This window comes from Callospermophilus lateralis, chromosome 2, assembly GCF_048772815.1.
Source record: "Callospermophilus lateralis isolate mCalLat2 chromosome 2, mCalLat2.hap1, whole genome shotgun sequence".
NCBI classification, from domain to species: Eukaryota; Metazoa; Chordata; class Mammalia; order Rodentia; family Sciuridae; genus Callospermophilus; species Callospermophilus lateralis.
The window spans coordinates 150316947-150339783 of record NC_135306.1 but is presented as its reverse complement, the minus strand read 5'-3'; the positions used below and the strand labels follow the sequence as shown (position 1 = coordinate 150339783).

General features: G+C 39.8%; 1 protein-coding gene across 5 annotated transcripts in view; it reads right to left on the bottom strand.

The window, feature by feature from the left end:
- Fam168a (family with sequence similarity 168 member A) overlaps positions 1 to 22837 on the bottom strand; it is a 185741-nt gene that overhangs the window by 10531 nt on the left and 152373 nt on the right. For 2 of the 5 annotated variants that reach the window (XM_076846663.1, XM_076846665.1), the window contains 3 exons: positions 13140 to 13220; positions 7514 to 7540; positions 2482 to 2607 (listed from right to left, as the gene is read on the bottom strand). In XM_076846663.1, coding sequence (XP_076702778.1) covers positions 2482 to 2607; positions 7514 to 7540; positions 13140 to 13220 — 234 coding nt within the window. The remainder of the gene's footprint in view (positions 1 to 2481; positions 2608 to 7513; positions 7541 to 13139; positions 13221 to 22837) is intronic. The other 3 variants (XM_076846664.1, XM_076846666.1, XM_076846667.1) reach the window with 2 other exon arrangements.

The following is a 22837-nucleotide window of genomic DNA, read 5'->3' as shown; positions in this document are numbered from 1 at the left end:
ACAAAATGTGACAATTAGTGGGTCAGTCAATCCCAACTCCATTAATGTTTAAACCTGTGTAACTCTTTATTTACAAGAGAGGGATACATTTCGGTCCTTCCCAGGGACTGTGACGGCCTGTCTGGGAGGGGACATGGTTACTGGACATTTAATGGAGTTTCAGGAAGGCTTCATATAGTACAAGGCAAGGCCTTCTGATACTTGGACTGCTTAACTGTGGAAAGGGAGGCAGAAACTAGATTGCTGATCCTGAAGATATGAGCAAAGGCTTGATGGCAACTACTGGTGAGAGCTGCTGGAGAGGAGGTCCCTGTGGTGGGGAGGATATTGATACAGAGCTGCAATGTGAGAGAATCAGGAGTCTACTGGTTATTGAGAATGTTTAGGATGAACCAATTCAGGGGCCTCATTTAAAAGACCAAAGTCCAAAGCATGGACATGAATTATCTAAGGCTACTCAGAACAAAGTCTAGAATCAATTTGGGACCTCTACTCCAGGCCTCTTCTTACTGCACTACAGTAGGTATGCCTTCATGTATTTATCTATGTATGTGCAACTGTATGAGAGAATAGTTTTAAGCCAATTAACATACATAGTTTTATATATGTTCTTTCAATTCTATCTGGGGTATGTGGAAAAACTCTCCATAGCTGGTATCCCTCTCTTAAAGGGTAAAATGAACCTCATGAAAAGAGTTAGGAATAAAATCTTAACCCTGGGTGATATCTCTTTCCAGTTGTGCTGCTTATTAGTTGGGCAGCACTGGGCATATTACCTTTTTGAGCCTCAATTTTCTAACTAGGATGAAAAATCCACCTAAATGACTTTTTTTTTTTTTTTTTTTTTAAGAGAGAGAGAGAGAGAGAGAGAGAGAATTTTTTTTAATATTTATTTTTTAGTTTTCGGTGGACACAACATTTTTATTTTATTTTTATGTGGTGCTGAGGATTGAACCCAGTGTCCCGTGCATACCAGGCGAGTGCGCTACCGCTTGAGCCACATCCCCAGCCCCTTAAATGACTTTTAAGACCATAGTGTTGGCTAAATGAGAGGGTGCTGGGCAAAAGTGGTCCACCTGTAATCCCAGTGACTCAGAAGGTTGATGCAGGAGGACAGCAAAGTTAAGGCCACCCTCAGCAATTTAGCAAGGCCCTAAGCAACTCAGTGAGGTCTTATTTTAAAAAATAAATAAATAAATAAATAAATAAATAAAAAGGGCTAGAGATGTAGCTCAGTGGTAGGTACCCCTAGGTTCAATGCCTAGTATTGCCAAAAAATAAAAATAAATAAATAAGAGGATGATTATGAAAGCACATTATCCAAAAGACAAGCTATACTCTGTAAGCTGATATTGACATCTAGGGGCAAATGATAAGAAGAGGTGACATTAGAGGTTTTAAAGAAGAGAAAATACAATGAATTCTTCTAATCTACTTACTTGGTAGACTAGCAATTCACTGTAACATCACACTAAAGGCTTATAGCTCCTGCTGGCACAACTCCAAGGCTAAGTCCTCACCATATCCAAAGTCAGCCATTCATCTAAAAGCTCCCATGAGGCACCAAGTTCTTCCTTATATGGAATCAAAATGCCACTAGTAATTTCGAATCACTGGGTCTCATTTCCTCAGTGGAACCACTGTGTGAAAAATCAGAAATATAGGGACTGGGGATGTGGCTCAGTGGTAGAGCGCTCACCTACCATGTGCAGGGCATTGGGTTCGATCCTCAGCACCACATAAATAAAATAAAATAAAATAAAGGTATTGTGTCTAACTAAAACAAAAAAAATATTTTAAAAAATCAGAAATATAAAGATGATAGCACTAGTTACCCTACTGAGCCTCTAGATTATCATGACCAATCTGACAAGGCCGGCTGGCTTTTATCAATATATATACTTTATTCCCATAGTATAGCTTCCACAAGGGCAGTATTCCTCAAAGGGGCTGGGGTGGGGTGGCATTTACTAAGTTTGGAGACATTTTTGGTTGTCATATAGTGCTTTGCTCCTGGCATCTAGGTGTAGAGACGAGGAATGCTGCTAAACATCCTGCAATGCTCAGGACAGTCCCCAACAACAAAGAATTATCTGGCCCAGAAGTCAACAGTGCTGTAGTTAAGAAATCCTGCCTAAGGGGAAATCCCTCTCTGTCCAAACACACAGGTCTTCAAAATGGGCCTTCTGTTCTTTCCCTTGAAATGCAGTAATAGTCTTTTCCTAATCCAATTTCTCAGCCAGAAGGAGAGTACTCCTTTTCCCTCCCTAACTGTTGTGTGTCTCCCTAAAGCAGGGTGCATGATCAATGAGATCTTTATTGAATGAGGAAGGCCAACTTTTTTGCATGGATAGGAGAACCTTTTAAAGTAGTATTTATATAATAAAGATCATTTTTAAAAATCCCCTTTCCTTTCTTTCTAAGAAACAAATCAGTCCCAACCAAGGGGAACAAGGAAAGGAGGAGACAGGCTGTATTTACTGAAAGCCGCAGAGGATGCTTGGTAAGTTCGGTTCTCGGTCCCGGTGTCCACTGGGAGGTGGAAGGTGCCTTCAGTGCCACAGGAAGACGAGTTCTGTGGCCAGGCCTGTTTCATCAGCAGAGTGGCTTAAGGGAAGACACAAGAATGGCATTAGGCAGAAATAAGAAGTGGGCACCACCAATCACAGACACAAAGCAAGGATTTTGTGCTGGACAGAAACATATAACCCAAAGGGCCTGTTCAGACACACAGAATGATTCAGCCTTTCTGAGATGGGTTAGTGGGGTGGGAGCAGTGCTGAAGTGAGCTTCCAGATGGTTGAAAACTGAGGAAATCTGCACTTCCGCTAAGAGCATCAGGATTTTCTAGGTACTACTAAAACCATGAACATGTCCATGAATACTGCTTCCTTCTACCTGACCTTCTGGCATAAGGCTCTGGTATATTCCTCAGCTACTTTATAATGTGGATCAAGTTGGGAGCCTTTGTGTACTGGGTTATATCAACTCAGCCCCCCTCCTTTTTGTCTGAAATTTCCTCAGGAGGTGTATTTAATAAGTTGTGGAAAAACTTTATTCTTGCTGGAATACCATGTCCTCTAAATGGACTGAGATGTAGCCATGCAAGCTTAAAAGGCACAGGGCCCTGTGGGTGTGTTCCTAGTTATCCAGTGGGGCACTCCTTGCTAACTCATCCTGGACACCCATCCAAGGTCAGATGAACAAACCTCTGCATATCCCTGAATTATATCCTGCTGAGGTGCTACTGGGTATCCCACCTGAGACAGCTCATAAATTAGAAATGATCCTTTAGGCCATCCCAAAAGTAAATGCCAACTTGGGGTAGGTGTGAAATAGAGATGAGGCCCAGTTTGAGGTCTGTAAAGACTTCCTTGGCTAATTCAAAGCTCAGCTTGAGAAGCTTGAAAGATGATCCTTTATATGTTGTAGAAGTGGGACTGACTCAAAAAACTTACCTTCATGGTACCCAGAGGGGAAGGAGAGAGGAAATAGGGCTCCAAAGGGTAGAATTGCCCAACTTTTTACTATACTTTCAAACACTAGAGAAGAAACATCCTTTACCCAAATTTCTATTTCATTCAAATAAGGTCTTGGGAGTCTTTGATATGGATTTTTTAAAAGTATATTATAGCAGGAGATGGGGTTGTACTAACAACAGTCAAATATAATTGAAACATTTTCACAAGGGGCTAAGGTAAGTCAGTGTAGTCTGAGAAGAAAGTATGCCTATATATGCTCTAATTTCACCAGAATATTCTACCTTCAGAGAGATTTCATATCTTCCTCTGACTGTCTGGATAATAACAAATGTCTCTGTTCCTTCAATCACAGAACTGCTAAGGTTAGAAAAGGTCAGGGACTCTACTGTTCTTACTAAACTAAGGCTAGGAGTGCAGCTGTTATATGCTGACTCTGCTTGCATTAATGGCCCGCAATATATACAGCAGATGCTGAAGAATGAGAAGGAAATCATGGGCAGGAAAGTGACACTAAAAGGAGAATTCTGGCAAAGAGAAATGGAGGCCTAGCGGAACTCCAAGTATAGTTCAGGGCCTCTTCTGGATATCCAGACATGGCTCTGCATATACTACAGGAGGAGAGAAGTCCATTTAAAGCAATCATCTTGGGTTCTTTATGGGGGCAGAGGGCTGGTATAAAGGGGATTAACAAAGGATCCAATTAGTGTTGAAAAGCTTATGAAGATGTCTCCAAATTTAGAACTTGATACTCCATGTGGCTGGAAAGCTGAGGCCACCCAACACAACTACCTGAAAGGTTAAACATGTAAGTTCTGAGGAGTCAGAAAGAATAAGCCCATGCCCATAGGAACCTCATGGGACTCCACCAGTGAGCAGGAGCATTGAATTTGGTTGTATAAATTTGGAGAAATTAGAGGTCCTGATTCATCCAATTTTTTCCTCCAAGTGGCACATACTTCAACATAATTTGCATCATTAGCCAAAAGTCTGACATTAGCCTGAAGGGCTGTGTGACAAAGTAAATCAAAATTAGCCAAAGAGTACTGAGGTCTAACTGCGCTCAGCACTGAGGGGAGCGCCACCGTGGACAGGAACACAACGTGGGTCACGGTCACTGCACACAAGGTACTTACAATCTAGCTGGGGATGCAACATAGCCACACACCAACCAGGGAGTGAACAAGACAGCATGATACCCAGTAAAACAATGTTGCAGATTAATCAGGAAAAAAGCAAATGGGATTATGCCTTTGATTGTCTTCCCTAAGTGAACCCTTAGCTAAACTATACATTTTCCTGAATAAAGGGGCATTTTCTTCTGGTTTCATTAAAGAAAACAAACATCATTTTCTATGCCTCCTCTGTATATTTGAATACTAAATAATTGAATAAATGTGAAAACTTAAAACCAAATATCAACTTGACCTCCTCATTAGTTAGATAATCCTGTTCTTCTTCTAAGTACAATTCTAACGGCACCCATTCTGTTGGTGATGCTGATCAGAGCTTAGTTGTGGAATGAAAACAAACCCAACTAAAGCTTTTTTAGAAGTATAGTGGTGGAAGAGGCTGCTCTAATAGGAGGGCATATTCTTGGGTGCCAGAAAGAAACCACTTCCTAGAAATGTTTTATGTTTTGAACTGTGCGATTGCTATATTATATGTATATATATGTATATATATATGTGTGTGTGTGTGTGTGTGTGTGTGTGTGTGTTACATGTGAAAAATGTTGTTAAGCTTTTTACTTAAGATCAGTGTACTATATCATATGTGCCATCCTTCAAGTCAAAAAGACAGAACAAAAGGGAGAACCATTGGCAGTGAAGGGCCATGGGCCAGTCACAGCAGGCTGCCCACATCCAGGTGCTGGGTTGTTCACTTCCCTGGATATAGGACCTTCACACCCTCTGACACTTGAACAATCTGTTAAGCACACTTACAAAGAGGAGAGGCAGCAAGGGACCATCATCCTGAACAATGTACTGAGTCAGGAAATTTACGTTCTTCTATCCTGGGCTCTGCCACTTATTAGCTATGGGATCTTGGGCAAGTCACTTAATTTTTTGGTTATCTCAAAATGGCAATAACTACCATTCACTGATTGCTTCATAGTATTGACATAAGGGTAAAAAATAAAGTGTCACCCAGTTTAAGTTCTGGTAGCTATCTATTCTTCCATCTCCATACTGGTAAAGGGCTTTAATTCAAGCTCTCAGCATCTCTCACCTGAATTGCTCCAACTGCTTCCTCACTGTTCTGTTTGTTTTTAAACCTGTCCCCTCCAATCATTAAGCTACAGCTACAGTGACCTATCTAAGACAAAATCAGAAAACCCTCTTTCTTAAGAATATTCCCTGATTCTCTACTGCATATAGGCTGGTCTGAAGTCCTTATTGAATTCAAGGCCCCATGATCTAGTTCAGATTATCTCGCTAGTCTCTCAGTCTCCAGTCTATACTACAGTACACCCACTGATTATCATTCCCAGAATATGCAGAGGAGCTACACATATCTGTGGTTTTGTCCATACTGCTATCTCTTCTGGCATGCCTCTTCTCACATTCCACCTGGTAAACTTAGACTAATTCATCAATCATGAGCTGAAGACGCACATGTACTACAAAGTCTTTTCTTCTCTCCACCCAGTGACCACAGCTTCTGCATGCACTCCATGTAGTTGACCACCCTCACCATTCCTGTGATTCTTAGAAGTTCCTGTACTTGGCTGGCTTATCTGTCTCCCCAATAATCTGCACACTCCTTGAGAATTGGAGAGCTTGTCTTACTGGTCTTTGTATCTTCAAAGGGCCACTTAGGGCCTGCCACAGAATATTTTGTTAAGTGTTCTATCCATACTACTCATGCATCATCATTTCAGATGCTTTAAGTGGAAGGGTGAAGAAGTCTGAGACCTTCTCTAACTTTTTATGGAAACCTCGGTCCAAGTTCATATATTCTGGGGCAACCGAGAGAGAGAGAGAGGGGGGGGAGGGGGAGAGAGAGAGAGAGAGAGAGAGAAAGAGAAAGAGAAAGAGAAAGAAATAGGTCTGTGGCTTGCAAAATTGAAATAATAAAATTGTAAAAGGATGGGATGTTAGCATTAAAGATATGAAAATATCCATGTGGAATAAAACTTTATCTATAGTCTAGAAACATTAGCAAGTTGCCCAAGATCACACAGCCCACAATAGTGGCAAGAAATTTCACAGCTCATCTTCTGAAAGATGTGCAACACAAAAATTTAATTTCTGACAACTAGATGATCAAGGTTTAAAAGTTGAGAAAGTGTGCAGAGATTTTACAAAAACATTGTCCTCAGCAGCCCAGGTGAGGGTGGTTAAAGTGGCAAGTCCTTCCCATGGTCCCTTCCTGTCTAAGACAAAAAGGACCTAGTCAAGTTACACTGCTAGGACCCTCACAGGTGCCCAGAAGTTCCCGTGGTGCCTTGGGCCTGGAGTCCACACTGCCCCAGAACTCAGCATTTGATCCCTGAACTCATTGGCACACTTGGCTCCCACCTTTCACCATCCCGGAAAATGCCCCAATAATGAGCCCAGAGCTCAAGATCTGAGCTAAGGGAACAGATTGTATTTAAAGTCACCAAGTCTTCAAACATGTCAGACTGCTGATGGAGATAGGAAATCTGATCCTGGGGCAGACTGGTGTTTTAGCATAATCCAGGGACTTCTTCAAAGAGGCTGCCACAAAGCCAACAGAAAAGCCACATATAGACCCTGGAATTTTGGTTCATTTGTTTGAATTCAGCAGCCAGGTTAGGGTGAGAGACGCCTTTTAGTGCCATGATCCTTCATTGTTGCCCTAGGGAAATGGTTCATGTGTGTCTCCAACCCATGATTTTGCACCATCAGACATGTTCCTGCATGCTTTAGGAACTGCTGCTGAGCCACCTGGGGGGAGCCCAAGCCTAGGGGATGGGATTTAGGGAAGAAAGGAGAGGGGTTCTACCATTGTTACAAAATAACACATTCATAGGCCGTAATACAGATGAGGAAAAATAGCTCTCCTACCATAAGCTGAATGCAGGAACTGAAACTCTGTTGGATAGAAATGTTAGTTGAAATTACCACTAAGAATTTGTGCAAAGTTTTACATATTGCAGTTACATATACATTCTTTGGCTTAAGACAGCAGTTTCCCCCAGGCCGCACAAAAAATGGTGACTATATGGGGTATGAAGTACCTTTACCCTGGAGAGGGTGACAGACTTGCCATCCAGGAAAGTTCAATCATTGCAGAGAAAAATCTCCCTGGATGCCATGGCATCTTCCATATAGCTGACCCAGAAGCTGCCTAGATGTGAACAAGACCAAGCTCTTGCTCTTTGTTCATTCATGATAAAAACATGTTTCAATCCTCCCAAGAACCAGAGAGGGTGAAGATGTGATAGATATTAGAGGAAGTGAAAGTTCAGGGACAATATCATCAGCATAGGACTCCTTAGAATTGTTTGTAAAATCCCAGAGAGCTAGGCCCATGCCTCCAGGGCAGTTGGTGCTATACAAGTCTGAATCCCAGATCTGCTGCTTTTTTAACTGTATAAGTTTGCACAACTTATTTAACCTCTGAACAAAATTTGAGGCAAGCAGCTCCAATACACAGGACTAATATAAAGGGGAACATTTATAGCATGCCTTGAATAGTGCCTGGAAGGAGGCAAGTGTTCAGGAAACAATTCCTTCCCCCTACCATTCTTTAGGCTTGTCATATGCAAAATGGGAATAATATATTTGTACTTTATAGGCATTATGAAACCAGGTGAGATAATAGATAAAAAATGCTTTTGTATACAGATTCTTGTGAGGCGGTATTATATTTTTATTATTCTAGTTACCCTGTTTACCCTCCCTTTTCATTTTCAAGTCAGATTACCATTAATATGATAAACTCTTTGCACTGTGGATTCTGAAAACCTAGTCTTGGATAGCTTCTGTCTCCTGTGGGGCCAAATAGTTCTTAAATTAAGATTCTTGAAATCATAAAGAACTTGGAAAAAAGCTCCAAGTACCAACATTGCTTTCAGAACCAATCAAAGAACTTCCTTGCATTCTAGACAGATGATATCTTAGGTGCTAAAAATAGATCTGTCTAAAGCAACTTCTTGGTCTCCTTGAAGCAACTGAAAGATATTTAAACCTGAGAGCCTGGTTCCTTTGCAGACATCTGCTCCTGTGATGCAGGCACCTCTCTGCATCACAAATGGCTGGCTTTGGCAGGAAGTTGAGAGTAACCTACACTGTCCTCTCTGACCTTGAGCCAGCTCCTCCTTGGCAAGAACTTCCCCACTGCAATCAGGAAACCTATGAATACAGAGGCCAGCATCCCACAATATGAAGCAGGCCCAGTTTGTGAGTGTGTGTGTGGGTGTGTGTGTGTGTATAAAATTCATAAGGCAAAGGTGTCTCCCCAAGGTCACACCAAAATCAGAAAAGAGTTAGTGCTACAGTCCAGGTTTTCCAACTTTCAGGATGTGGCTTTCTAATACAATGCAGTAGCATTACCCTTTCTTGTGTACTTTGTGGGTTTCTGAGCAAATGGTCTAGGTTACCTCCATTAGCTCCTGAAAATATGTTGACTTTTAAAACACAAAATTGGACTGGGCATGGTGGTGCACAGGAGGATCATGAGTTCAAAGCCAGCCTCAGTAACTTAGCAAGACCCTGTCTCTAAATAAAATATAAAAGGGGCTGGGATGTGGTTCAGTGGTTAAGCACTCCTGGGTTCAATTCCCAGTACCAAAAAAAACAAACAAACAAAAAGCGATAAAATGGGAAAATCATGTTAGGTGATGACTTTTATTATTTTACTTTTTTTTTTTTTTTTTTTTTTTACCAGCAGTTTTCCAATCTCTCCATTTTTGTTTTAGTTCATTTTTTCTTTGACAGTCTCAATTTCCTCCTTTCTGCACCACCTTTCCTCTCTATCCTGGTTATTCCAGTTTAACACTTCAATTTCTCTCTGCCAACTCCCTCAACAATAAAGTAGTGGTTTAGAGTTCACATAGCCATGTGACATGATACTGGGCTGTGGAACTTTGAGCTAGTTACTCAACTTCTCTGAGTTTTAGTTTTTCCATTTAGAAAATGGGAGTAACAATAGTACTCACCTCAAAGTTCTGATTTGTTATAAAACAAGTTAACATCTGTAAAGAGCTTAAAATAGCTCTGACACAAAGGAACCCTTCAATAAATAATAGCTATTTATTCCTTGTCTTTCCTCTTTCTTGCCAAACAATCTTATAATCTTTCACCAGAAGTGCTGAAAAGAGCCCACTGCTGGGAATTGGAGCCTGGACCAATTCCTGGCCTTCACCTCACTCAGCCTCCAGTGTTACCCTGCTCTGTGCTATCGTTTAGTAGTTTCCATTCCCACTGTTTCATGTGAGGCTCTTACACTTTGACTTTTATTTTTCCTCTATCCCTCATCACCTCTGTGTCAGCAAATCAAGGCCATTAGATCAGAACTCTCCACTTTAAACTGGGCAATTGATTCTAAACACATCCCCTGTGATTTTTCCTAGGATCTGAGAGGAAGAACTGCCCTCCTGTGTGAGGTACCCCACTTCCCCCCTGCCACTCAATTCCCCCAAACTAGGAAGAGAACGGAATTCTCGATTTCCCACCCCCAATGCAGCCTCTGTGCAGGCCTAGCTGTGTGGCACTGCTTCTCCAGCATATCTGACTTGTCCCCTCCACTTGCTCCTCCCATCAGTGCTTAATCATGCCTATACCGCCAAAACTTTCTCAACCCCAAGCACCCTTTATAGTCAATGCCATTTTATTTGGCTTTCCCTGGTAGCCAAGCTTCTCGTAAGCATGGCCTCTGCCTGCTAAATCTACTTCTCTCCTCCCTGGTTCACCATAGATTGGTTTCCAGTCTCACTACCTACCTGACTGCTGCCAGTGAGGTCACTGGTGGCCTCCTGACTATCAAGACAATCAATATTCCTCATTCCTACCTCAGCTTCTGCTACAACTTGTTTCATTTTGCTTTAGACTAGTTTACAAAGCCGACTCACAGATCTCATGAAGATTTAAATCATTTACCTATTGTGATAGATTTAATAACCAAAGCTACTATAGTTTTTAAAGATAAAACTTACCAAATTTCATTATTTTTTTCAGAGAGATTTCTGCAGCTTTTATTATTGCTGCCTCCTATTGTAGATTTTTTGGGAAATATATTTTATTGATTAAAAGAAAACAGAAAATCAATGCTGAGATGTAGATTTTGGTCCATGTATCACCACTTCCCTTATAAGCTCTTAAGGCAGTGACAGCAGCTTCTTCAAGTTTGAATTACCTATAGTGTCTTCCTGACTGCCTCAGGCATAATAGGGCCAAAATGACTATCTGTGTAATGTCACATTTATGTAAGCACTTTAGGGGTTATCATTAGTTACATGCATAAAATAACTCTTGTTTGCAGAAAAAAAAAAAAAAAAGAGGGTCCTATCTGATAACTTCATGATGTGTGTGTGTGAGAGAGAGAGAGATGGGGTGGGGGGTATGGTAAGGATATGATTCCAGGGCTCAAACAGAGATCTTCAAATATAGCCCACATTCATTTCTGCTTTAAATATCCCAGAAGAATGGGAATGAGGGGACTGGGGATGCAGCTCAGCGCTACAGAGCTTGTGTGAGGTCCTGGTTCAATTCCTAATACCATATACACATACACACAAAGGGGAATGACAGTAGAAAGAATACTGGTTTAGTACAAAAAAACATGGGACTGAGAGACAGGAAATCTGCCAAGGGTTCTAGTTCATAAGTTGTTGCTGATTCATTGGATAATGTGGAACTAAACACTGTTTCTGGGTTTCTGTAGTCAAGAGAAGAGGCTTAACTGGAGAAACCTCTGGAATCTTTTCAAGCTTTTGAATTCCATAATAATAATCACTAAACAAGAAAATGGGGTGTTAGGATATTCAAGGCCTTTCCAAATCACCTTTTCACATCTTTAGTTAAGATTCATCACCACCTCCCACCCTGGCCCATGCTTCAACTATTCCTATTCACTTCTAAGTCTCTAACAGTGTCATGTTCCCACATTTCCATGTCTTTACCAAGCTTGCTCTGCCTGGACTGCCCAGTCCTCCTTTGTGTGATTAAAAGAACTCCTCCTAGGGCTGGGGATGTGGCTCAGTGGTATAGTACTTACCCAGAATGCATGAGGCTCTGCATCCACTCCCCATCAGTTAGGAGAGGGGGAGACTTTCTATTTCTCCCTCAAGTCTCTATTCTTCCACACTCTTACCCCCAGGCAGACTGTGGTTCCCTCTTCTCTTTTAATATGTATTCCTTTTATAATATTTACTGTATTGTACTGCAATGAATTTGTCTACATGTTAGGCTCCAAAATGGACTGTAAGCTACTTCGGGGAAAGATATCATGTTTTAATTTTTCTATCCCAGTATGGAGGATAGTCAACGAATAAATACTTGCTGAATAAATGAAGAAGAGTTTCCATAAAACAACTTAAACCCTGAGGTAAGTAGTTACATTTGAATCTCAGAGAGGTGAGGTAACTGCCCAAGGCTTTAATGAATCAGTTGGGTAATCTGGATTTTAACCCAGGATTTTCTAACCACAGAACCTATACATTCTCCTGCTCTTTTTCTTACCCCAGTTCTAGCAATCTAAAGGGCTTCATGCATGCTAGGCAAGTGCTCTACCACTGAGCCACACCCCCAGTTCTTTTATTTTTTTATTTTATTTATTTATTTATTTTTTTTTTAAAGAGAGAGTGAGAGAGAGGGAGAGAGAGAGAATTTTAATATTTATTTTTTAGTATTTGGCGGACACAACATCTTTGTTTGTATGTGGTGCTGAGGATCGAACCCGGGCCGCACGCATGCCAGGCAAGCGCGCTACCGCTTGAGCCACATCCCCAGCCCAGTTCTTTTATTTTTTATTTTGAGAAAGGGTCTTGATAAGTTGTCTAGGCTGGCCTCAAACTTGCAATCCTCCTACCTCAGCCGCCTGAGTAGTTAGGACACCATGCCCAATTTTCCTGCTCTTGAGTGTTTAAGTACTGGCTGAGCATAGGGGTTACGATCAGTGTAAGATCTCTGCAATGCAACTGCCCAAATTAGAATAAACCCTTTTAATATTTTCATATCCACTTCAACCTCTATCCAAGAAGTACTGGACATTTATTATTTTTGAAAAACAAGTAGCTTTTCTAAGCTTGAAAACCACTTCTTTACCCTCTGATGGCAAGTCTCTTACTCTCTTCCAAATCTATATCCTGGTATTTGGCTGTATGTGTGTGTGTACACGTGTTCATGTGTTTCCCAGCGGCAGCCTCAGGGGAAACTGAGCAAAGATAAGAATGAATTTGGATCTTGCTTGGGAGAGTAGAAAGGGTTCTATAAGAAGGATGCATGTTTCATACATTCCACTATAGGAGAAATAAGCCAAGCTTAAGACCCAAGGAGAATGAGGAAGATTTTACTTCCAACCCCCACCCTGAGGCTCATCTGCCTCAGTTCCCAGAAGGTATGGACTCCCACAGATTCAAACCAGGATAGGCTGAGCCCAGAGCAATTAAGGACAGGGAAAGGCCAGCAAGTAGGTTTGTTTTCCCACACCTCCCACCCCATTCACCACTGATGCCCCCACTCTGTTTACCTGGAGCATAACTGGGGCTATTGGTTGGGTACAGGCTGGGATTGTAGGCAGGGGCCGCTGCCGGGTAGGCTGTAGGGTAACCTACATAAAGACAAGAAAAGTCTTACTTAGGCAAGGAAAACAACAACACTAACAACAAAGAAGATTTCTAAAGAAACAAATTCAAGTTACAGGCTTAGCTTTCATTTTCTTCACAGGCCATTTCACAGAGCTTTCAGACTCTCAAGAGAAAAGTCATTAATACCATAATTCCAATAAATGCAGATTTTTGGGCCCACTTTTAAAAAGCAATACATAAAATATGCCTGCATTTTTCACTGTAAAAAAAAGTGGAAAAAAATTAAAAGAGTTTATGATAAAACGTGTATCTTTACTTTCACATTCTGCCACAAAACTGCTCTGAGAGGTAACCACATTAACAGCTGGGCATCTATTTTTTTCTAGGTAGCTTTCTATGGATTTTATACACATATATTCAGTGGTGTACTGGCAAGTATTTAACAATTGGCTTGAAGAGGTTGGGAGTGGGGTGCTTTTCTAGCATACGCCAATTGCCATGATGTAAATTATCTCACTGTGGCCAATTTCAAGCTACCGATATCACTCATATCATATGATATGAGTAGTTGGAAAGAAATGCTCACAGTCAGCACTCAAGATCACGTACACCAATGCCAGCTCATCATAGCATATCATATACAGTTCTGTTTTTTATTTTTTTTAAACTTCCATTGTGGCAAAGTAAATATAAAATTTGGAATTTTAACCATTTATGTGTACAATTCAGTGACATTAATTACATTCACAATGTTGTGCAACTATCATCAGTATCTGTTTATATAACCTTTTATCATCCCACATAAAACCTCTGTGTCTGTTAATAATAATTTCCCACTCCCCACAACCCCTACCCTGGTAATCTCTAATTCACTTCCTATCTCTACAATTTCTCCCCATCCTCACCAATGCTTTTTTTTTTTTTAAATTATAGCTTTTACAGTTAGTGTGAAGTGGTATCTCATAATTTTGATTTATATTTCCCTAATAATTAATGATGTTGAACACCTTTTTATGTGCTTGTTGGCCATGTATACATCTTCCTTTTTTTTAACCAGGGATTGAATCCAGGGGTCCTCAACTACTGAGTCACATTCCCAGCCCTTTTTATTTTGAGACAGGGTCTCACTAAATTGCTGAGGCTGAACTGTGCTTCTGATCCTCCTGCCTCAGCTTCCTGAGCTGCTGGGATTACAGGTGTATGCCACTGGGCCTGGCTTGTATATCTTCTCTGGAGAAATGTCTACCCAAATCATTTGCCCATTTTTGTAACTGGGTCATCTTTTTGCTGTCACACAATGTAGGAGTTCTTTATATATTCTGAATATTGAGCCATTACCAAATAATTTGCAAATATTTTCTCCAACTCTGTGGGTTTTCACTTGATAATCCTTTCAATGCAATTTTAAGTCCAATTATCTACTTCATTTTTTGCTACTTGTGCTTTTGTATCATATCCAAGAATCTATTGCTAAAACCAAGGCCATGAAGATGTTGGTTTTCTTCTAAGAATTTTATAGTTTGGGGGCTTTTGAGTTAATTTTTGTATATGGTATGAGGTAGAGGTATGTATAGTTTTATAACTTACTGTTTCATTTAAACATAAACATTTTCCCACATAATCACGTATTATTCAAAAACTTTATTTTTAATATCTTTATACTATTCCATTACACAGATATATCAAATCACTTAACCATTACCCTGCTTTTAGATGTTTAGGTTGTTTGAATTTTTCATTTTTATTATAGCTAACAACATCAAGTAAACTAAATAAACCTTTGGCTGCAACTCTATTTCTTTAAAAATTAGGTCTAGAAGCAAATTAAATGTTCTTATCTATCAACAGACATACTAAATGAATATTGTAGCCACTACAGAGAGTTTCCAAGAATCATCTTATGAAATCTCTTCATAGAAGCCAAGTACAGTGGTACATGCCTATAATCCCAGAGGCTCGGGAACTAAGGCAAGAGGATGGAGAGTTCAAAGCCCATCTCAGCAGCTAAGTGAGGCCCTAAGTAACTCAGTGAAACCTGTTTTCTAAATAAAAAATAAAAAGGGCTGGGGATGCAACTCAGTGGTTAGGTTAAATCAGCCCTTAGGTTAAATCCCTAGTACCCTCCCACACAAGAAACCCGAATCTCTTCATAGGTAGGGCTCAGTGCTAAGAGCCCTTACCTAGAATTAGAGAAGCTCTGACTTCCATCTCATACCACAAAACAAATAATCTCTTCATAAGTCTCCAATCCAAGTAATGATAATATGGAAATATTAGTTATCACATTTGTTCAGTAATATTGTATAGATGTACTAAAATATCATATATACCTCATAAATATGTACAATTATTATGTGTTAATTAAAAAAGAATTTTAAATGCTTAATGAAATGTAAATGTTAATCTGATGATTTTTGCATACTGATGTGTTTAAATTATCACATTGTATCCCTAAATTTGTACAATTAAAATAATAATAATAATAAATTAAAGCTAATCTTAAGCTTAGAAAAATATTAGTACTAGAAGTGAAATTCCTAAGGCTATTTTTATAATTCATCCATTGAACAAATATTTGATTATCAATTCTGTACCAGACACTGATTTAGAAAGAAAACTAAGACCTCTGCCCTTGTGGAACTTATAGTCTAAGCAGGGGAAAGAAGGCAATGGATAAATAGGAAATATAAACAAAATTTGGGGGATTTCTAAGTACTGATGTTTTAATAATGTATCTTTGTTTATATGCTGGTCCTTAAACCCTTTCCAACTCCAAAGAGAATTCATTTCTGAATTCATCTTCAATCATTTTCTGATTTTCGAATTGAGATAATCAATGTGTCACTTCATTAGCAACTGCTATGGGAGAAAAAAAAAAGGCAGGATGAAAAACACCAGAATTGCCACTGTCAAGGTTGAGAGCATTGCAATATTAAATAGGATAATCAGGGTAAGATACTGAGAAGGTAAGATTTCCACAAATTTGAGGGAAATGATATGGTTAATCAAACAAAAGGCTGAAGCATTCCAGACAAAGAAAACAATCAATGCAAAGGGCCAAAGTTGGGGAGCATAAGGGACACAGCAGAGGAACAGCAGAGGCTGGAGTGGAACAAATGAGGGATACAGTACTAGTAGCAGAGGGAGTAAGAAAGATAAAGAGCTATTCAGTTCATGTATGGCCTTACAGGCTACTATGAGGACTACAACTTTTATTCTAAGTGAAATGGGAACCTGTCACAGGGTTTTGAATAGAATAGCATGATCTGACTTATGTGAAAAGGGTCACTCTGATGGTTGTGCTGAAAAGAGAGTACAAGGGGGCAAAGATAGAGAAGCATGGAGACCAGCAGGGAGCTATTGCAAACTCCTGGCACTAGATGGTGGGGCTCAGACCAGGACAGCAGCAGTGCAGCTGATGAGAAGTGACAGGCTAAGTCTTCAAATACTTTGCTGCACTGCTTTCTAGAAAAACTATCAATTTGAACTTACACTAGCAGTGTAAAAGTGCCTGTCTCACTACTTACTCCCTGCAGTTTTTAAATGCTCTTTGGTTTTTTGACTGACAATGAAAAGCTGGTTTTAAAAGTCAAAGATTAAACCCCTAAATCCCTAAAACCTTCTTTGGGATTTGTAAATATTAGAGCTTTAATAATGTATCTTTGTTAATATGCTGTTGCCTAAATCTTTTCCAACTCCAAAGAAAATGCACTTCTGAATTCATCTTTGATCATTTCTGATTTTGGAACTGAGGTAACCAACTTGTCATTTAATTAGCAATCAGGAGGTATGTCACTCTGCAGAAGAAAGTCAGGGTCTAAGCTGGAAAGCTAAGTGATCAGTCTTATGGATGGAATCTATACTCAGCTTCAAGTGAGAGACTGCAGCATGAGTAATCACTGTTCTTCACCTCATATGCTATTTACTTCAGGGGCAATTATAGGATCTTCCTTAAATGTTTCCAAGTAGAATTATTTTTAATTCACATAGAATGGCAGCACTATAGGGGTTTTATTTTGTTGACTCTTCTTCATTTTATGGGTGATGTTCATAGGCCCAGAAAAGGGAAGAGACTTCTAGGATCACAGACTGCTGAGGTTAGAAGGCACCTTAAAATCCCTTTAGCCCAATCTTGTATTAGGAGAAGTTAGTGCTTCCATTACAATAACCTCAATGAAATCATTTATCCCAAACTTACATCTTTACTGACAGTAAAGGCCTTCCTTTCCTAAGATCCCCTACTCCACTGTGAGACCACTCTGTCCAAAAATGCCTTCTCATACTGCTCCAAAGTCTGACTACCTGTAGCTTCTACTTTTTAGAACAGAAAAATTTGAAGATACATGGTTGCCTTAACACATTGTACTTCACACTATAATTATTACACTGTACACTTCAAAGCCTTGTTTTCATTTCCTATCCTACACCCCTCTCCCCAAACTGTAAGCTCCTTGAAGGCACAGCTATGTCTCATTTGCTTGTATACAATACCTCTTGGTCAGTCCCCCTTCCCACTTCCCACTCAGTTCACCAACTCACCACTCCCCTCAGCCTGGACTGTAAGCTCCGAGCTTCTCAAATGCTGGGTGGCTGACAGCCTGCGTGGCCAGCAGGGAATATCCTTTCCCTACTATCAACTTTGTCCAAAAAGGAAATCACATATAAATTGGGTTCCTTCCCTACTCTTTTCTGGTTTTCATTTTGTTTATTTCATTTCCTTGTTTCAACTAATATTTTTCATCCTGCTGCTTCTACTGATGATGATATCTGCATTTTTAATGCCAAGCACAGATAAGGCAAAGAATAGGTATAGGTACTCAATGAAGAGATTATCAAGGGGTTGTTTTCTGCAATGATGAGTGGCTCTGTGTGTGTGTGTGTGTTGGGGATTGAACTCAGGGCCTCATGCATGGTAGGTGTGAGAAAGTCCAGTGGTCCATTTTCAGAATACAATATTTAGCCTTAAATGTAAAATTAGGACATAAGAAAGGAAAGGCAGCTGGAGGGGAAATAGAGCAGAATGGAAAGTTTCAAGGAGTTAACTCACAACAGCACCATAGTCAATGACTGTGACAGATCCGAAATCCATGTACCCAAACAGCCCTTTGACAAAACAGGAGGTGGGAAAAGGAGTCTGTCTGACCCACAGAGATAGAGATCTGTTAAGAAACAATAACTTAGGCCAGGTGTGGTGGTGCACACCGGAAATCCCAGGGGCTCGGGAGTCTGGGACACGAGGATTGTGGGTTCAAAGCCGCCTCAGCAACGTCGAGGTGCTAAGCAACTCAGAGAGACCTTATCTCTAAATAAAATATAAAATAAGGCTGGGGATGTGGCTCAGTGGTTGGGTACCCCTGAGTTTAATCCTGGTACCCACCTCCCCAAAATAAAAAGAAATAATAACTTAGGTAAAAAAGTAAGAGCTTGTATATGTGCCAAAAGATACTCAATCCAAGAAGACTTTCTCCCCACAAGAGAACAAAGGGAGATGGGAACAGCTAAGGTATAAATTTATTCTTTAAATAACACAATAGGAGACAGTAAAACCTAGGCAACTTTTGAGAAGACTGTGTACCTCACAATACTCAGCCAATGAGGAATGGGTGTGTGTGTGGGGGGGGGGGGGTAGGACTGTCAGGAGCTACCCTGGATGCACATGCCTTTAAGTCCTGATACCCAGGGGCACTGAACAATTGTTGCCTTCAGCAGTAACTTGGGTGTTACCCCCAGCTGGGATAACAAGGTGTGGCTCCAGGAGTAGGCATCACCAGCTGGAGTTGAGTTACACTTACCTGTTCCTTAGTAATCCTACCCCTTTGCCCTTTTGGGGATAGAATGTTCCATGGAACCTCCCCTTATGTGTCTCCCATATAAGAATAAAGAATTCCAGTGCTTATTCTCTTTCCTCAGACCCTGAAGGTCAGAGAGCCGTCACGGATTTTGAAAAGGTACTTCTGTGTGTTTGCACGCTTTCTTTCTTTCTTTTTTTTTTTTTTTTGAGAGAGCATTTTTTTAATATTTATTTCTTAGTTTTCGGTGGACACAAACATCTTTATTTTTATTTTTTATGTGGTGCTGAGGATCGAACCCAGCGCCCCGCGCATGCCAGGTAAGCGCGCTACTGCTTGAGCCACATCACCAGCCCCTCTTTGTCTTTTTTTTTTAAGTTATTGGAATAGTCAGATTTTGTGAACCCAGCATTAGATCGCTAGCTAGGATAGATGGCAATAAAGGACCTTGCACACTAGGGGATAAAATGCTAATTGTAACCATTCTGGGTATGCCTGCTCAACCAGATACCTGATTTTGCAAGACTGTCATCAAAGCCTGTTTTTTTTTTTTTTTTTTTTTTTTTTTGTCATTATTGTTGTTTTGCTTTGTTTTTAGTTTTTTTTTTTCCCCCTGTACCTCCTGTTTCTGAGCCCCTTGTTTGGGTTTGGGCAGGTGAGCATGTTTCTCACACTAGGCAAGCATTCTATCACTGAGCTACATACCCAGCCCTTTTTTCTCCATGAGTTTTGTGAAGGTTTTTGTTTTTTGTTTTGTGATGCTGGAAACTGAACACAGGGCCTTATGCATGCTAGACAAGCACTCTAGCTCTGAGCTATAACCCTAGCCTGAGTGGTTTAAAAACAAATGAAACAAATTCAACAGGGTCTCTGGCTTTGAGATGGTCACCAACTGATGAAGGAGAAAGATAAGAGGATAGAAAGTTGTGGAAGGGGGCAGAGATAAGTGGACAGTTAGAATATAGTCTGAAATGTGCCATGACAAGGATAGACTGGTCAGAGAAGAGACTTTCATTAATCATCATTATTTAGCTCTATTGTCAGTTAGGAATTATCCTGGGCCAAGTGTCCCTGGATGTAAATTAAAAAGAGAAAGAAGGGCATTCCAGATGAAAGTAGCATTTTGAGGTCATCCACTACTGGCTTCACTTATGCCCTCCTTGGCTCTGAGAGGTAGAACTGATATTTTAACCAAATCCTTTGTCTTCAAGGGCTTGAACTTAAAATTTTGCCTTCTTGTGACCATGCCTCCTTTTATGGTAGTTACCCTAACCTTCCTTTCTGACTTCATCTGTCCACTAATTATACTTGGCTTTTTATATTGCTATACTTCTTGCCTGAACTTCTGATTCATATAGTATCTAACTGCCTTCTTGACATCTCTACTTGGATGCTTGCTAGATATGAAGGCTTTGCAGTACAGCAGGATTGCAAGTTCAAAGCCAGCCTCAGCAATGGTGAGGTGCTAAGCAACTCAGTGAGCTCCTGTCTCTAAATAAAACACAAAAGATGGCTGGGGATGTGGCTCAGTGTTGAGAGCCCCTGAGTTCAATCCCGGTACCAAAAAAAAGAGTGGCCCTGATAGCTGGGAGTGTATGTCAGTAGTTGAGCACTTGCCTAATACAAATGAGCCCAGGAAAGGGAAGGGCAGGGAAAGAAAGGGAAAAGAAGGGCAGGAGGGAGAAAATTTTTAAAATTGTGAGTGGAGCTGAGTGCAATGGCACATACCCATAATCCCAGTGGCTTGGGAGGCTGAGGCAGGAGGATCACAGAGTCAAAGCCAGCCTCAGCAGCTTAGTAAGGCCCTAAGCAACTCAGCAAGACCCAGTCTCAAAATAAAAAATCAAAAGGGCTAGGGATGTGGCTTAATGGTTAAGCACTTCTGAGCTCAATCCCTCATACAAAAAATGAATGAATGAATGAATGTATGAATGAATAAATAAAAAACTGTGTGTGAGCTCTAGATCCAGACTGCCTAGGTTTGAATTCCAACAATAACATTAATTAACCTCTCTGTGCTTTAGTTTTCCCATCTGTAAAATGAGGCTAATAATATCAAATATCTACAGAAAAACTAAAATGCCTAGGAATAAATTTAACCAAGAGAGTAAATGACCTCTACAATAAGAGTTACAAAATAGTGATGAAAGAAACAGAAAGGCAAAAATAAAGAGACCTCCCAAGTTCATGAATCGGAAGAATTAATATTGTTAAAATGTTCAGAATTGATTAATATTGTTAAAATGTCAAAGTGATTTACAGAGTTAATGTAATCTCCATTAAAATATCAGTGTCATTCTTCAAAGAAATGGAAAACTGAATTCTAGAATTCACATGGAACCATAAAAGACCCCAAACAGCTAAAGCAATCTTGAGTAAAAAGAACAAAGCTGGAAACAACATGATACTGGCTCCTAAGACCTACTACAAGGCTATAGTAACAAAACAACATGGTACTGGCATAAAAATAGACACCTAGTAGCTGGGGGTGTAGCTCAGTGATAAAAGCATATGTATGAGGTCCTAGGTCAATTCTTAGTGTCCTCCCCCAAAGAAAAATAACATTGACATAGACCAATGGAACAGAATACATAACTCAGATATAAATTCATACATCTATAGCCAACTGATTTTCTAAAAAAGCACCAAAAACATACATTGGAGAAAGGGCAGCCTTTTAGTGGTGCTGAGGAAACTGAAATCCCTATGTAGAAGAATTAAAGTAGACCCTTATCTTTCACCCTACAAAAGATCAATAAAACAAAGAGCTGTTTTTGAAAATCAGTGAACATTTAGCTAGACTAAAGATGGGGGGGGGGGCAACTAAATAAAATCAGAGATAAAAAGAATACTGATATCTCAGGAGTTAGTCTCCCAAAAAAGAAAAGCTCAAGACTGGATGGCTTCACTGCTAAAATATACCAAACTTTTAAAGAACTAAATAGCATTCTTTTTTCAGACTACTTCAAAAACTTGAAAGAGGGGGAACTAAAAAAGATTTATACCATGATCAAGTGATGCAAAGATAGTTCAACATGTGCAAATGAACAAACATGTCAATCATATTAGCAAAATTAAAGACAAAATCATGATTATCAATAGATCCATAAAAAGCATTCAATAAAATTAAACATCTGTAATAAAAACTCAGCAAATTATAGAAGATAATGCATCTCTTCTTAATAAAGGCCATATAAAACAAACCCACAGCCCATACCATACTAAACAGGAAAAAGCTGAGAGTGTTTCTCTGAGATATGGGACAAGACAAGGATGTCCACTTTTGTTGCTATATTCAATACAGCACTGCAAGTCAGAGCAATTAGGAGAGAAAGAAATAAAAGGCATCTAAACAAGAAGGGAGGAGTCAAATTATCCCTCTATGCAGGTGACATGACTCTATAAATAGAAAACCAAAAGACTGGTAGAACTGATAAATGAATTCAGTAAAGTAGCAGGATACAAAAATAAGCATTCAAAAGTAAGTAGTACTTTTATATATCAGTAGCTAACTTTCTGAGAATGAAATTAAGAAAGTAATCCCATTCACAATATCTACAAAAATAAAAAATCCAAGATAATACAATACGTTGCTAGAAGTATTAAACTAGTTAAGACCCAAAGTGCTGGGGCCAAGTACATAGTTAAGCCTTTTTTTAAAAAATATTTTTTATTAGTTGTTGATGGACCTTTATTTTATTTATTTATATGTGATGCTGAGAATTGAACCCAGTGCCTCAGACATGCTAGGCAAGTACTCTACCACTGAGCCACAACCCCCGCCCCCATAGTTAAGCCTTTTAGGAAAGTTAGCTATTATTATTTCAAACATAAAAGACTACAGAATAAAT